Genomic DNA, 16468 nt, shown 5'->3' with positions numbered 1-16468 from the left:
TTAAAAACATAATTTTTAAAAACAACTAGTGATCCGAATATCATTTTTATTTTACATTTTGTACTTATCAAGAGTATTACAATATAAAAAATAAAATTATAATAAATTTTGGGGGGTTTAATTTTAATTTGAATTCTGAATGATACACATTGAAATATAATACAAAATGAGAGCAGTGAAATCCAAATTCCGCTCATCACTACCAATGCATGGTGGGTACAGGGGAGAGGTACATAAGGTATGAATCCACTAAAGGAAATGAAAACAAACCCCCACAAGAATCATAGCTACTGCAATTATTATCTAATTGAATAGTCATATTTGCCCCTGGGCATTGGAGGCAAATAGGGAAAATGTGAGGGCCAAAAAAGTCATTTAATTAAGAAGACATGAAAAATCCAAAGTTGGAAAGTGGAGGGGTGGGCAAATGAGTGGCTATAATGAAATAAAAATATAAATATAAAATGAATTGCAAATGAATGGAGAGTGAGATCTTTGTCTGCATAAGGGTCAGCTTTTGATGGGTACAGTTGGCTTGGATTTGATGTTTTGGTCCCCCAGTTATCTCTTCATGAAATATTGCGAGTCCGGTTTCGGCACCGCGGTGCTCCTCGTAGAAAAGCATCTGGGCCATCCAGATTTTAATTTGGATGGTCCAGATTTTTTCATTTTCAAAATAAAATTAATGATTTTTTGATAAATAAAAAATATTTTTAGATTTTTTTAATTTTAATTTTATAAAAATAAAATTAATAATTTTTTGATAAATATATTCATCATTAATTTGAACAGTACTAATTCAATTTGAGACTCTACATGATTCAATTTAATATTATAATTTTTATAAACTGATTATCTAGATGTACTCTAGATAAAAAAAATTTAATATTAAATTTTTTTAATAAGTTTTTATTTTAATAAATATAAAATAAAAATAAAAACTTTAAATCTAGGCCTTGCAGATAAAAATTTAATATTGAATTTGTACTGTTCAGAGTACATCAAGATAGTTAATTTATGAAAATTATAACATTAAATTGAACCATCTAAATTTAATCAGTACTATATCCAAATTGATGATGAATATATCCAGATTGATAATAAATATATTTATCAAAAAAATTTATAAATTTTATTTTTATAAAATTAAAATTAAAATTAAATTTGAAAAAATCTAGACCATCCAAATTAAAATCTGGATGGCCCGGATGCTTTTCTACGATGAGCACCGCAGCACAAACCGGACTCGAAATATTGCTTTCAAAGAAAATAAAAATTAAAATTATGAACTGAAAATTATTTAAATCAGTAACTTAAAAATGAGACTCATGAATTATATAAAAACTGAAAAATAAATTAGTATGGCATAGTCAGACAAGATGTATCAATTATTAAATTTTTTATAATCATATATTACCTCTTAGATTATGATGATAAATTGCTTAAAACTTATTATCATATATATTTAAAATAACTATATTTTTTAAATATCTTTGATCGTTAATATTTTTTAAATACATATAGAACCACCATAGATATAATTTTTATATTTTAAAAAATTAAATTGATAATATGAATATACACTAAATATTTTTGAAATTACTCAAACGGATTTTGTGAACAAAATATAAACTCTGAAAATAAAATACACTTCAATTATATAAAAATCTTCGACTTAAAACTATTTTCCAGAGAAAAAAAGATTAAACTTAAAATATTACTTCATTATATATGAAATGAATAATAAATAAATAATATTAAGATTAAGTCTTATAAATATTAAGATTTTCTTGCATCTTAAAATCAATGTTTTCTCTTCATACTTTATCTCCCTTTTTTAAATATCACAACTTCAAAGATATATTCTCTTCATAAACTAAATGTCAATTAACTTTTTGAACTAAGTGTAGTTGAAACAAAGATATTGACAAGGACTACAACAAATGAATCTTTACAATATAAGCTCACAAGGCTACAATTTTTCTCCTTCCCCCTCATTAAACTAGACATTTTTTCATGTTTAATTTTTTAAGAGTCTAATGTGATTTGTACTATTAATGATTTCTTTTTTTTAATACGAGTACTATTTATGATTTTTAAATATTAGCATAACTTGTTGTTTGGGTTAAAATTGAAACGTCACTTATCAAGGGGCATAACTTAAAAGTGGGCTGAATAACTGAATAATCAAGCCCAATCAGTGATCTAAACAAAAAGGCCAATGTAAAATAACTCAATCAGATGAACATGAGTAATTGGAATTCCTTAAGCTTCGGAACCACTACTCAGACCGTTGGTATATAAAACCATAAAACCGACGGGCCCTTGAATCTCACAAAGACTTGACCATTATTTGTGAGTGTCTTGAAGATACAGGCTTCGTTAAATAATGAAACGCGTTGTGATGGGTCGTGCCATGAATTTCACAAACCGTGTATAAGGAATCCCTAGTGTTTTACAAGTACGCTCCAGATTCTTTGGAGGTAATTGTTGCAGCCTAGCCATTATAAAAGAAGGATCAAACCACAGAAAGAACACATGAACCCAAATACTAAAATTTCTACATTTGTAGCATTTAGATTTGTTAGATAGCATTTACATAGCTTTAATTTCATTTAGTCCTGTAATCTTTGACATTTTGTAATCCTTTAACATTAATCAAACACTTGTTATCCCACTCTTGCGTATCTTTTACATCCGAATAAACTGTGATAAGAGACTTGGGGACCTCTTTATCAATTGAGATTCAGCATATTTGGTACGTCTAGTAATTTTATTGTTCCTAATGAACACTGTTATAAAATTTATATTATATATATCGGCAGATCTTCATGCAATATCACAAATTTTAGAATATGATGAGCAAAGTGTTATTAATGATATATGAATATCATAACTTGTTATATTTTAGGGTAAAAGAATAAATTAGCACCTAAATTATAAGTTCAATAGTGTTAGGAACTCTAAACTCATTTTTGTAAAAATGCCCAAAAGAGGGGGTAAATTGGGTTAATAAATTTTTTTGACAAATAATACTCAAATTAAATAAGGTAAGAGTAAGATCAATATCTTATGCGTGCACGAGTAATATCCCGATTCAACTTCAACCATTTGTGTTTACATCCAATCCTCAAGTTTCACTTGAGATTTTTGTCCATTAACTCCACTAATATTAATACAAGTGAACCACTACAGTAAAAACTCTCAAAGAATGAATATTACAATAAGTGAGGTGTAAAATCAATACAAGAAAGCATAAGAGGTTGGTAAGAATGTTAACTCATGTAATAACTCTTCTACGTTGTTTTTTATAATGAGTCTATTTATAACTAAAGTTGTTGATAAATCCATTAGAATAATCAAAATAGCCATTAGAGAGTTGAACTTTTTTCCTCTTAGTTTCCCCAAAAATGTAGGTGTTCATCAATGTTTTTTGGTGGAATTCCTCACTCATGACAAGAAAGGTAACTACTAGAAAAATTCAATTTAGCAAGGGACGAATCCCTTACTAAATGACATATATTCCTCACTAATTTCATTACAAAAAATAGCCTTGCTAATGCTTATATTTAAAAATGGCTACCTAATACCATATCATCAATGCCTCATCACTAGCCACATGTGGATCAGCTCATTCTATGTCACCTATTATCCCATGCCTCATCACCCGCCATGTGTATGACAACTCATGACATGTTGTTCTCTACCTCATGTCACATCACCTGCTCTGTTGCTCACTGTCATGTCATATATTCATTATGCTTATACTAAGGTCAAGACTTAAACTTTTGACCTCCTACCTTTCACAAGTCTTATGTTCTCCTTCCTTGTCAGGTGAACTAAAATATGCTTATAATCATTATATGAGAAATTAAATATATATTATTTAACTACATAGATATATAAAAATATCTTATAAAAATACATATGTATATTATATTTTATTTTCAATTATTAATATGTTAAAAATATTACATTTGAATTTATATGACTCTTTATATAATACATTAATAAAAATATTATCTTTTGTAATGAAAATGAACTTAAAATAAAAAAAATATTAAATGTTGAATAATTTTATTATGAATATTTTAGTTAATTTTTAAAATTAATTCTTATTTTTAAAATAAAAATAATTAATATATAATTAATTAAAAGTCATTTTTTTAATAATTAGTTAAGGATAGAATCCCTCACTAATTATCTAATTTAAGAGAGGGATGACAGTCCTTCACTAGTTATCTTATTTTAGAGAGAAGATTGATAGTCTCTCACTATTTTTTCTTGCTAATTATTTTATTTTAGAGAGGGATTGATAGTCCATCATTATTTTCCTCGCTAGTTATCTCATTTTAAAGAGAAATTGACATTCATTCATTTTTTCTTCGCTAATTTTAAGTTTAGCTACGAAATTAACATCTCTTGTTATTTCCTTGCTAATTTGACATTTTAGAAAGGACTAGATATTTCCTCACTAATTCACATTTTTTTAGTAGTATAATAAATGGTTAAATACATTTAATCCTCTGGAAAAAGTAAGTAAAAAGAATACCAGTAGAGCATCTGCAATACAGGTAGTAGATAATGATTTAAGATCAGGATGTGTTTAAATCTACCAAATGATGCGTTTAGAATGATTTTAGATTAATAAAACAGTATACACGGCTTATAAAAAAATAGTTGTATAAAAATAAGGTATACACAACTTTTAGAAGTGGATATAGGGGACTAAATCTAAGAGACGAAGCTTTAAATAAATAATTTGTGAAACAAAGCTTCATGAATGATATCAATATTGGTGGTAAGGGGGTCACTAAAGAAAAACTTGAAAGCAAATATCAATATGAGTAGTGGTGATTCAATCACGTTAGTACTAGTAGTGTTGAAACACTGCAGGTAGTGTCTGGACAATAGCGGTTGTATCAAGCAAATGAAGAACAATTAACTTTGAGAATACTAGCAATAAAGTAGGTCTAATATATGTAATGTCCTCCTGATATTATCAAATTATCACATTTAGTTTGTACAAATGCAATTAGAAATCCCACAAACCTCCCTTCACATCAAAATCATAATCATTCAAAATATGAGATAAATACCTTTAAGTAATTGAGATTCCAAAACACATTAAAATCACTAAAAATATTTCTAAAGTAAAATTTATCACCCAATATAAGCTTATTAATTGCCCAAACTTCACATGATACGAAAATAGAGGCAAAACATTGACTTCAACAAAAAAGAAATGCATTGTGGCATGTGGTATAGAACCACAAGCCCATGCTTTGTACCATGCACTATGACATGTGCACTATACGCCGCAGTGCGCATATCAAATTTTGTTATCAATGACAACTTATTGATATGAATTTTCAACATGTGTCGTTTCTTCAAATAAAGCCTAATTAAAGTGATTCAAGCACTAATATGAAGCTTATTTGATAGGGTAACTACACAATTTTTGTTTCAATTTGTGTTTCATTTGACAATTGAACATGCAAACACAAAATGATCAGTTTTTGTCATTTTCACCCAACCCAAGTGTACCAAATCTACCCTTGTGTCATTAGCCACTTTTAAGGGCTTGACTACATCCAATGGGACATATTCCACCTGATTAGACAATAATATCAATAAAATCATACATTCATACAAATTTAGCCACCAAACTGTCCTTTGACACACAACAGGTCTTGTTTTTTTTACAATTTTTCATATATGAACATTTCCTGGCCAAATATCCACACATTCATCAATCACACATCCACTATACATTTTCACCCCTATCTTAACCCTACTAATCACATTCACTGCATACCACACATTATGACTAAGATGTCCACAAAAATAATACACATGAATCGGATATGCATTCCTATGGCAACTTAAATCATTTGTAATTATAACATAGCAAATTCACTACACAAACTCTTGTAACATGGTGATAGCACTATTACACCTGTCTTAAGTCTTTCCATTTACCTTGCTTACTATCACAACTTGTAAAAATATAACCACAGGTAAGATAAACATCTCAGTAAAAATAACTCACAACTATCAATTAATATGAACAAATGTAAATAAGTAAAGCTCATATAGATATACACATATAATATAATTTTTCCTATCAAATTATTTTTACACTATAATGATCATTCTACCATCTGATCCTCTATGTCACCCCAATTGAAATCATAAGCTCTACTGGGTTAATCACACATATATACTGATTCAAGCACATTATCAGTGTTAGAATCATTAGGCCAAATATGTTCTATCCCACTTTCCAAATTATGATTTCTCCTATCACACATGATTGGGGTGTCGTTATTTCAACACTCCATTGCATAGATGTTAAGGAGTAAAAATCTCCAACACCATACACATATAGGCACTTAGGAGAGAATCTTCAACATCAAACCTATATAGGCACTTAGGAGAGGAATTGTCCAATACTGTACCTCATCAGGCACTAAGGAGAATATATGCTATATGGTCTTTCACCAATTCTCCCTCTAGGTAAACTCCCACCCCTAACATGATCATTCTCACATTTTCCATATGCCAACCACATGTTTATGGTCCAAACCATATATATACAAATATACATATATTTTATAAATTTAATTTTTTAAAATCATTACTATGCACAATCTGTTCATTTTACAAACATGCAACAATTTCAAAATACACACACACACACACATTGCATAATTATTCATAAACAGTTAAATGAATTAATTAAATAGAGTGAATTATTTAATTACCTTAAACCCTTCTATCACTAGAAAGGTTACCCATAGTTTTCTTATAAATAATTGACTTCCATAATCTAATTCTCTACACATCATTATGTTAATCTACAAAAATTAGCACTATTAGTCAATTTACAAATTGACAACAAGCACTAATTACCACTATTATATACAATTAACAGTCTATCCCCTTTCACTTAATCACTCTAGGTTTAATGTGAATTATTGTTATCCCTTAAATTATGGAGAATGTGGGGTTTTAATGGTAAATTTGTATTAGGAATGCTATTTTTATTGTATGATTAGTTTATCAAGTTGGTGGTGGTCTATTTGAGTTGGTTTAAGCAATTCTAAGTCATTGGCACTAGGTTAGAGGAATTGGACACCTTTGTTGTGGTTTTGAATTGAAAATGGACCATTTCATGTCTAGATATCTAACTTTTAAATCGTATAGTATATGGTTGTGAGACCAGTGCCAATAGTTACGTGGCTGAAAGAGCAACGTGTGGACACTTGAATCGCTTAAATTAGACGTTAATGGTGAAATGATACACTTTAAAAATTGGCCAGAGGTGTCATCATGATAGTTCATGACAATGCACCATGGTGCACTACATAGAAAGGGATGTAGTCCCTTTATGCCATCTACCGTGGTGGGTGACACCTGCACTACGACGGACGATGCAGTATAAAAAGTGTCCAAATTGCCCTTCTTTGCTTAGTATTTGGGTAACTTTGTATATCCATGCTTCCATTACTTTGTTTAAATTTTTTTCAATTATGGTCTGAGTTCAAATATTATTTCAAAAAAGATTTTTCGAGATCCCAATCTTTTAAACTACTTTTAAACTCTTGTATTATGATAACCATTTATAAAGAATTTAATTAATACTAATTATCATAATGGTGTTACATGTTTTGGTAATGTCAAGGGAGACATTACACCTATCGTTAACAAAAGTTAACTTTAATCATTAGTTGAATCAAAAATGACATCAAAAATTAAAAAAAAAGACCAAAAAATTATAATAAATGACCCAAAAAATTATAGATGGATTCTAAATAATTATGAAAAATTATTAAGAAAATTTTATTGTCATTTTTAGTATTTTTTATATTTTTTTGTGATTTCTTCATCAACTAACGATTAAAATTAATTTTTATTAACTATATAAGTTATATTGAATTATTTTTAAAAGTTGAAGGAGAATATTGCATTAAAAAAATAAAAATGAGTTTAAAATATCAAACATTCCTGAACTTATATTTTGGGATGGGGATTTGCTCTTTTATCCTAAATTTTATGTAAATTCATATTGATCATATTGACATTAATTAATTACTATCTAAATTCAGCTTGATATTTAGCTAAATAATTCCCTCTGCAGTGGGCATGAGCAAAGGACCAAGAGGTTTCGATGCTTGCCAAGTTTGAATATCTTGTTGAGAGGCATGAGGGTAGGCATGGGACGCACCTTCCCCCTCCACCACCTCCACCTTCAGCATCAATCAATGTCTGCTTCCAAATTGACCATTTATGTCACTCTCAACATTTATAAACTTACTCACTCACTCGCTTCATTTGTTTCTCATGCTTGTTTGTTGTTACTTCATCTCACATTGTAACAAAAACGCCACCACTAATTGACTTTCCACATTTATTCATTCCAATTAGGTTTCAAATTTAAACTTGAATTCTCATGCTTTGTAAGTGTTGGCTTTCTCCTTAGTTAATCCCTTCCATATACTTTTTTTTTTTCGGTTTTTTGGTAAAAAAATTCCTTCCATATACTTAATATGAGACAAACTTAGTTAACTTTGCGCTTATTAAAAAATAATATTAGTTATAACCTTAAAATTAACTATCCAATTTTACCCTCTTATTTATTTGTAATATATAACCATAATAATTTTTTGTCAAAAAATTCAAACCACAAAAAATAAATAAGGGTAAAAATAAAAAAAATTAATTACTATGACCTTGTCAAATTAATTACTATGACCTTGTCATATATTAGAACTATCAAAAAACACTTTCAAACTTTGGCTTATATTAAAAACAAAAAAGAGTGGAAGATAACCCATGGTAGTTAACAGCTTGAGCAGTAAAGGGATTCTATATTAATTAAGGAAAAACTTAAGTATAAGAGTATTAATTAAAAAAATTATTGTGTTTGAACATTTAAAAATTGAATCTAGTGAAAGGAGATAGTTACTCAAAATCATACTTTGGTAAACGAATGTATGAATCTCCATTAGAAGAGATTGTCCAGTACATTTAGTGTTTAACTATGTTTTTAACAAAATAACCTCTAGCCCATAAAAGAACACCGTTGCTCAAAAAAAAAAATTACATTTTAAGAGTTTCCTTTCAGATAGGTTTTTCACACGACTCAAATTAGAATCATGTCTTTTGCTCAAAAAAAAAAAATTAGAATCATGTCATTGCCGATATCATTTAAGCAAAGTTTAAAGCATGAGCCTTATGGATAAAAAATTAGAAGAGTTTTCTTCTAACTATTGGGGCTTAGCTGGACTAAAACTTGGATTAGTCAAAAAAATATGATACTATAGATAATTTGTAAAAGAAATTATATATATAATAATAAGCGTGTGCTTAAATTAATGTCAAAAGGATTGACGTATCAAGTTTTCATTGGCTTATTATCATAATCATTTATGGTTGAACATTTGCAAAGAAATAATCAAAACAATCACTTCAACCATCATTTTAGCATGTCATTATATGGTGAAAACATTAATTAAACTATTCACTCTGAGCAGGTAATAGTAATTAACTAGTTGGTTGGAAAGTCATAATTCAATTTAATTATTATCACATGAAAGTTGTAACGATTATGCTATGGAGAGTTTATCCACTTTGAGAGATCGAGCTTTTTTACCATTAGAATTAGAATTAAAAGTTCGTTATAAAAAGCTTAACCGATCCTTGGTTGTGTTTTCTAATTTTTTGGTAAAAAGAATCTATGTTATGATAATTACTCAAGACAAAGTTCACCTACTTTGGTACCAAAAAATAAAAAAAATAAAAAAATTGATCATTTAATAGTGTGATGCCCGAGGATGTTTCTTCAATGTTAACTCTTACGAAGCTTAATTAACCTAAAATGATTAATTCATTGTTGAAGTGTTTAATTATTACTAAATTTCAAGTTATAATAGCTACCAACATGTAATTTAATTGTTTTTCAATTATTAAAAAGAAAATATTAAATACTTTCAATAGATTAAAAAGAGGAGCCGATTATGAAGCCCTTATAACACTGACAAGGTTTCTACAGAAGATATGAGCTAAAAATATGTAATTTATTCCACCTAAAATTATTTTTAATAGAAATATTTTACTATAGAAGTTATTTAATTATCTATACTTTGCAAAGATATAGCTGTGTATTTTCTTTATGGAAAAATGATTAAAACTCACCACTTTTTTCGGAAGTGATGAAGCAGTGTCTGAAATATCAACTTAATTATAGTTTAAAAAAAAAATACAAGCGATGGTTTTAAAAGTATCATTATTAAAATATTTTTAGAATATTAAATTTTGTAATTATTATTTTTAAATGCAATTTTTGCAAGATTATGAGATTAGATAGTTTTCAGAGACAAAGGAGCATTAATTGGGTGCGAGGTTATACAGGCTTCCACTCACATGAAAACAGTTCAAAAATTATGACTTACGGTGCGTGAACGAGGAAATAGAAAAGTCAATAATTAATATTCCAAACCTATTTCACCGCCGGCCTCCAGTAAAAAAGTACTACAACATTTACTTTAATAATGTTTTTGACTGATGGGCAGTTAATTTTAAATTTATTTTAAATCCATTTTTATTATTTTTTTATAATTTTAAATTTTCTTTACATCATATTTATTTAAAATTTTAATTACTTTAAAAATTTCATTCTCTTTTTATTTTATTATTAATATCTTTATAACTTCTATATCTTTTTTCATCTTTGTTGATTAAAATAAAAATAAATTTATTATTTTTAATATTTTGTTTCCTTTTTGAATATTATCTTATTTCTCCTTTTTATTTAAAGTTTTTTAAACTATTCAAAAAAATAATTTTAAATACATAAATTTAAAATATAAGATTTAAAATATAAAAATTTAAATTTTAAATTTAATTTAAATTTATCAATCTAAACACTACCTAAAACATTTGTACAAGCTTACCTCTTTACGAGATATATTAATTAATTAATTAATTAAATGAGGTTGAAGAGTGAAATATTTTAATTAATCACCAAATAGAAAAGTTAAGACAATAATGATAGGAGTTTTGTATAGGGAGGGAAGATAGAGAAGATCCCTTGGGAGACTACAAAATCCTTTTGTTCCCTCTTCATCATCTCCCTGCTTTTCCTTTATTCTTCTTTTTATCTTTTTCCCTTCTCAGCTGAGCTGCCCACACATGCTACTGTTTCTGTACCTCACGGCACTATCTCTTAATTGGGAAAAATTCTAAAGAGAACCCATATTTTATATTAAATTACTGTACCACAAAAAACAAAAGCAAATTTACCAAGGAAATTTTTTAAAAAGTTGATTACGAATTGATTTTATATATGATGGGTGCAATCCATTACAAATAAAGGTGTCACAAAATTATCAATGGGTCAAAATTAGGCTTAACAAAAAGGATTAATTCATTATAATATAATAAATTAAGATTTAAATCATCCTCATCAAAAAATGTGTTGATATTTAATATTCAATCATACATTGAATAAAATTACCTTTAATAGAAGAATATATGGGAGCAATATAATTTAAAAAAAAAAAGTGTCAAGAAATTTCTTCCATGGGTCCACGAAATTTTGGTTGAAATTCTTAAACATTTTATAAAACGTGAGATAATTCATGTTATTGGTTTTAAATTTTATATTGAATTCATAAAAAGTTGAAAATTATTTATATAAGGACACAGACTAAAACATGCATGAAAGTATCAAGAAGATCTCATAATAACGTCCTTAAAATTTTTTATTGATGTACCTATGAATTGTATCAGCAATCATGAAGCTAATACAAATTGGTAAATTCCTACTCAAGAACAAAATATAACCACCTTGAAAAACAGTCATGTTTCAAAGCTGACCTTACTTATTATTCGAGTTTTGAGAAAGTTATCAATGACACCAACAAACCTTATTTTAATAATATATGTGTAATATATTTTATCAACAATTAAATCTATGATATTTTAATACTTTGGGGGATGTGATGTTCATTTTTAAAGGACTTCACTGTAATCAGTGCCAGATCAGTGCCCTTCATTGTCATTTGCCCCTCTCTCTTCTCTCTTTCTCTCCCCTCTGGACACCCATTAACGGTTGATTGTCTCTTATTGGACAAAAAAATAAAAATAAAAATAAAAAGCAAAAACAAAATTCACAAGGGAGAGGAAAGTAACAAACAAGAAGAGGAGGCCCCCAACAGCAAAGCGTGTTCTTCCTATGTTCTAGTCTTGAGATATAGATACTCTCACATGGTCCTTTTTTGTCCATTTCACTTGGAACTAATTTCATTCCCTCAAGTATAAATAAATAATCTATTAATTCTTCTCTCACTTCTTATTAATTCCTTGTTAGCACGTTATATTTTCTCACCCTGTATCTCCTCTTGCATACAAAGTCTGCTCAAAACAATATACAATAACTAAACCTCTTTGTTGCTTTATAAGTATTATATGCTGAAATCTTTCCTCAATTTTTGTTCCAATTTTCTCATCCCTTTGATTATTGATGAGAAAATTTGTACCCTACTGCAAGGTACACAGTTTATCTGTCATTTGTTGCTCCAATTATTGTAATAAGGGTTAAATGACAAACTTGTCCATAAACTATATGATTGAGCATATGTAATTTTGAACTTGTTTTTGATGTAATATTTTCTTTTAATTTTTTTAAGTGGTGTAATTTTTGCCTCATCATTAACAAATGTTAAATTAATCATTAATTGATTAAAAATTATAGAAAAATAACCAAGTTCAAAAGGATCAAGACCAAGGACTTGGTCCTTTTCTTTAATTTTGTTGGTCCTTTTTCTATAGTTTTAAGGTTATTTTCTATAATTTTCATATTAAGCGACATTTTATTATTTTAAAAAGTTGAAGAAGAATGTTGTACAAAAAATGAGTCTATGATCCTAGATGTTCCTATACATATAGTTTAAAAGTTAAATTGCTGTAAACACTTATTATAATTATGTGAATGATTTCATGTAATGTACAGAAATATATTACTGCAAATCTGCATGAATATACGAAAATAATATGAAAAAATAATATAAAATTTATAGTGAAGGGTACTATTTACAAACATTCAGCAACGACAGTATCATGCAGCTTAATTCATAAATTCTAAAATATAACGCATGGATAAATGGGTCTAATATTATTTATTTTCTCACAATTTGAGTTTAATCATGATATAGACATATTTTTGGATACAGCATGGAAATTTCAATCTTTCAAGATGTGATGCTTTTCATGAAATCTTTTTGCGGACATATGTAGATAGAAATTTAGAGTGCTTTATTATAATTAGACTAAAGTGTGGAAGTGAGATTTGATCGATGAAGTAGTATTATTGCATTGGGTATTGAGCTCTTAGGGATTCCCTCTGTTATATTTACCTATACATGTCTCTGATTCTCTCTGTGTACAAAGGAATGTTACGTTATGTTTATTAAGGTTCTCGCTTTTCTCTGTCTTGAACAAATCAAGATTTATCATTAATTTATGCTCTATCTCTCTGTCCTCTTCTCCGATTTCGAATGTCCCTCTTATATTGCTGTCAATATTCTGAAGAACCCATTATAATAATACCCCAATTTCCATCTTTAATCAGACTTATCACGTGAATCTATACCAAAATTTAATTAACCACTAATAAGTATATGCTATGAACATTAATTAATTCATTTTAAAAGATTAGTTTATTGGGTGGAAGTACCTTAATAGGGATAGAAATTTTCACTTTATAATACTTAACTCGGTCTTTTATCAATCAGAACCCTCTTTAAATAGTCTTCTTTATAATACCATTTTCTAAATGATGAAAATGTCAATATCTTAAGTATAAGTTTAAAGATAGCACTATCCAAAAAAATTAGTCTATTAAATGAAAGAGTCTTTCACACTTATAAAACTCATTTTATTTATGAGACTCCTCCATGTGTGACTTATCATGGCAGTATATTATTACATAAAACAAGCAAATAGGTCATATTATTATTTTCATCGATCTCATTATGCTACCCTCCTTTGTATAGTATTTTTATTTATCCACATTATTTTCCACATCATAGAAAAACATACATAGCATTTCAAAGCCATCAAGTAATAAGGCTCACGTTGCCACCTGATCTTTGTCTGTTTACTCTTTGTTTCAACGATTCCTTTGAGAGATCAAGATGTTGGGTAACTATGAGAAAATGGTACTCATCCCTCAAAACACTAAACAGTGGCCACAGGTTCTCTCTCTCTCTCTCTCTCTCTCTCTCTCTCTCTCACAATTATTAGACAAATACATGGCCATTTCGATTTTGTTGCTTTGCTTTTGGAAGAGAATATCTACATTGTGCAGTTAGTTTACCCTAGAAACGCCTCGTTAATCAGTGAATCGCTTCCATTTCCTTACTTTTCTCATCATCTTGTATGTTTTTGATCTGTTGCTGCAGAGGCAGCAGATAGATGATCAAAAGGTGTCGATGGCTTCTTCTTCTCATCATCAAAGGGTTATGGAAAAGCCAAACCAAGAGCTTCTTCAACAGCAACAAGAAGCTCTCAAGTGTCCTCGATGTGACTCATCAAACACCAAGTTCTGTTACTACAACAATTACAGTTTGTCTCAGCCCAGACACTTCTGTAAAGCCTGCAAACGATACTGGACTCGAGGAGGTACGTTGAGGAATGTTCCTGTAGGTGGAGGTTGCAGGAAAAACAAACGTGTGAAGCATCGTCCTTCTTCTTCATCATCATCAGCTTCAGATCAAACTCATAACGCTATTATTGCACCTTCTAATTCTTCTTCTTTCGCTGCCAGTACTACCGTCTCAGCTGCTTCAAACCCTCCTTCACAATCTCAGATCGATGTCGCTCCTTTACTTTATGGCTTGAATCTTCCGTTTCCAAGGTTCAATTCCAGTTCTGGGTTTGATCACCATCTTCAACCAGCTCAGATCAGTAATTCCATTGGGTTGGATTTCACTGAACATCATAATGGTTACCGAAATGGGTTTTCTTCAAATCCTAATCTTCTTTCAAGCTATAGCTCCTCCATCTTTGGAAATGCTTCTTCTTCGACATCTACAACCACACCCAGCATCATGGCTTCGCTGCTAAACTCTCCGAATCTGCAGCAACAAAAGTTCATCAATGGTGATTCTAACAGTACTTTTCAGGGGTTCGTCGCACCAGTACTAGAAGAGCTGGCAATAGCAGGCAATAATAATAACAACAATAATAGCACGAGTACTGAGGCATCAGAGATGCTTGCTTTAAAAGAAGTGAAATCTGTGGTGGAAGATGATAACAGGTTTCTGAGTTGCTGGCAAAGTAATAATAACCAGATCGAGCATCAAGCAGGCTTGTCCGATCCTTCTTCACTTTATTGGAACGCAGCAACAGCTATGGTGGGTACTACTACTTGGAATAATGATCAAACCAATATTGGTCCTCAGTCTCTTCTCTCATCTGATCTACAATGATATAAACCAGAAGATCGATCAGATCGATCATTTTCGTCTTTGTTTTCTCTCTCTCTGATCTCTCTCTACCTTGTTTGAAGTCATATCCTTTAGTCCTTTTCTTCAGCTTTAGAGCTAGTCACTTATTAGGCTTTTGGTTATTAATTGCTTGGACAACTACTATTACTTTTTCTTAATCTGTGTCAAAAGTGGGTTGGGTTTACTTACATCAAAGAGATAAAAAAAGAAAAAAAAGATACTTGTTAGAGGGTGAAAGGTGAGAGGAGCATATGGATCGGAGCGATCATGTCAGCTGCAAGTATTAGTCTCTTCAGCCTCTTAAGTTTTTTGAGTCAAGGTTGAGGAATGTATTGCTTACAAATATATTGCGCTGAGAGGAACCTCGGATCCTCTTCTCTCAAAGGAGATTCTAATAATTTTGCTGCTATTTCTCCATATGATCGAGTAAGTACGCAGTTAATTGGTCTTTGTAATGTGTATATGTATATGCAATGACATGTCCTTTAATTCTCATCTTTTCTCAATTTTTCTAATGTATTGTGACTCCCTGGGTGGGGCTTGCTGAGACTTTGCTTTAAATTTCTAGGTATATGCAATGACATTTGGTAAAGATTTGTTTCATTTTTTGTTTGTTTTAAACGGTTTGATTCAATGTATGTGGGGGGTTCAAGGTTTGGGTCATATTGTTCAATTTTAATGTTTTCCTGTTGCTCTTTTGGTATTTCCAAGGAACAATGATACTTTTGAAGGAAATTTCTGTTTTCAAATGTCTGCTTTTGGACCATTAATTCTGATTGAAACATAGTGACCAGAGAATGCTGATATGGCGTGTATTCATGTACGTTGGGCTGGAGAATCTGGCCAAAAAAAATGTACTGATATATGAACAATAGAAATTAAGGAAGCTAGGACTTGTTGGACCCTTGTGTTGTGTCCTGAAGTGAGAAGGAACATTGTAATGTATGGTCTTC

The 16468-nt window shown here is 29.6% G+C and overlaps 1 protein-coding gene across 2 annotated transcripts; it reads left to right on the top strand.

The window, feature by feature from the left end:
• The first annotated feature begins 14113 nt into the window (after positions 1 to 14113).
• On the top strand, positions 14114 to 16118 carry LOC129285070 (dof zinc finger protein DOF1.4-like). Of its 2 annotated transcripts, none has more exons than XM_054920614.1 (2): positions 14114 to 14261; positions 14469 to 16118. In XM_054920614.1, the coding sequence occupies exons 1-2, from the start codon at positions 14202 to 14204 to the stop codon at positions 15495 to 15497; spliced, it is 1089 nt and encodes a 362-aa protein (XP_054776589.1). In that variant the 5' UTR covers positions 14114 to 14201; the 3' UTR covers positions 15498 to 16118. The 2 variants fall into 2 exon arrangements, with proteins under 2 accessions (XP_054776589.1, XP_054776590.1); XM_054920615.1 differs by lacking the exon at positions 14114 to 14261 and adding an exon at positions 14318 to 14373.
• The last annotated feature ends 350 nt before the right edge of the window (positions 16119 to 16468 follow it).

The sequence above is a fragment of the Prosopis cineraria genome, unplaced genomic scaffold, assembly GCF_029017545.1.
Source record: "Prosopis cineraria cultivar Desert tree isolate PC_DT_omini unplaced genomic scaffold, ASM2901754v1 PC11, whole genome shotgun sequence".
NCBI classification, from domain to species: domain Eukaryota; kingdom Viridiplantae; phylum Streptophyta; class Magnoliopsida; order Fabales; family Fabaceae; genus Prosopis; species Prosopis cineraria.
This window is presented reverse-complemented; position numbering and strand designations above follow the sequence as displayed.

Coding starts and splice junctions, on each gene's coding strand:
- LOC129285070 (XM_054920614.1), top strand. CDS start 14,202: ATGTTGGGTAACTATGAGAAAATGGTACTCATCCCTCAAAACACTAAA. Junction 14,262..14,468: donor ACACTAAACAGTGGCCACAG/GTTCTCTCTCTC, acceptor CTGTTGCTGCAG/AGGCAGCAGATAGATGATCA.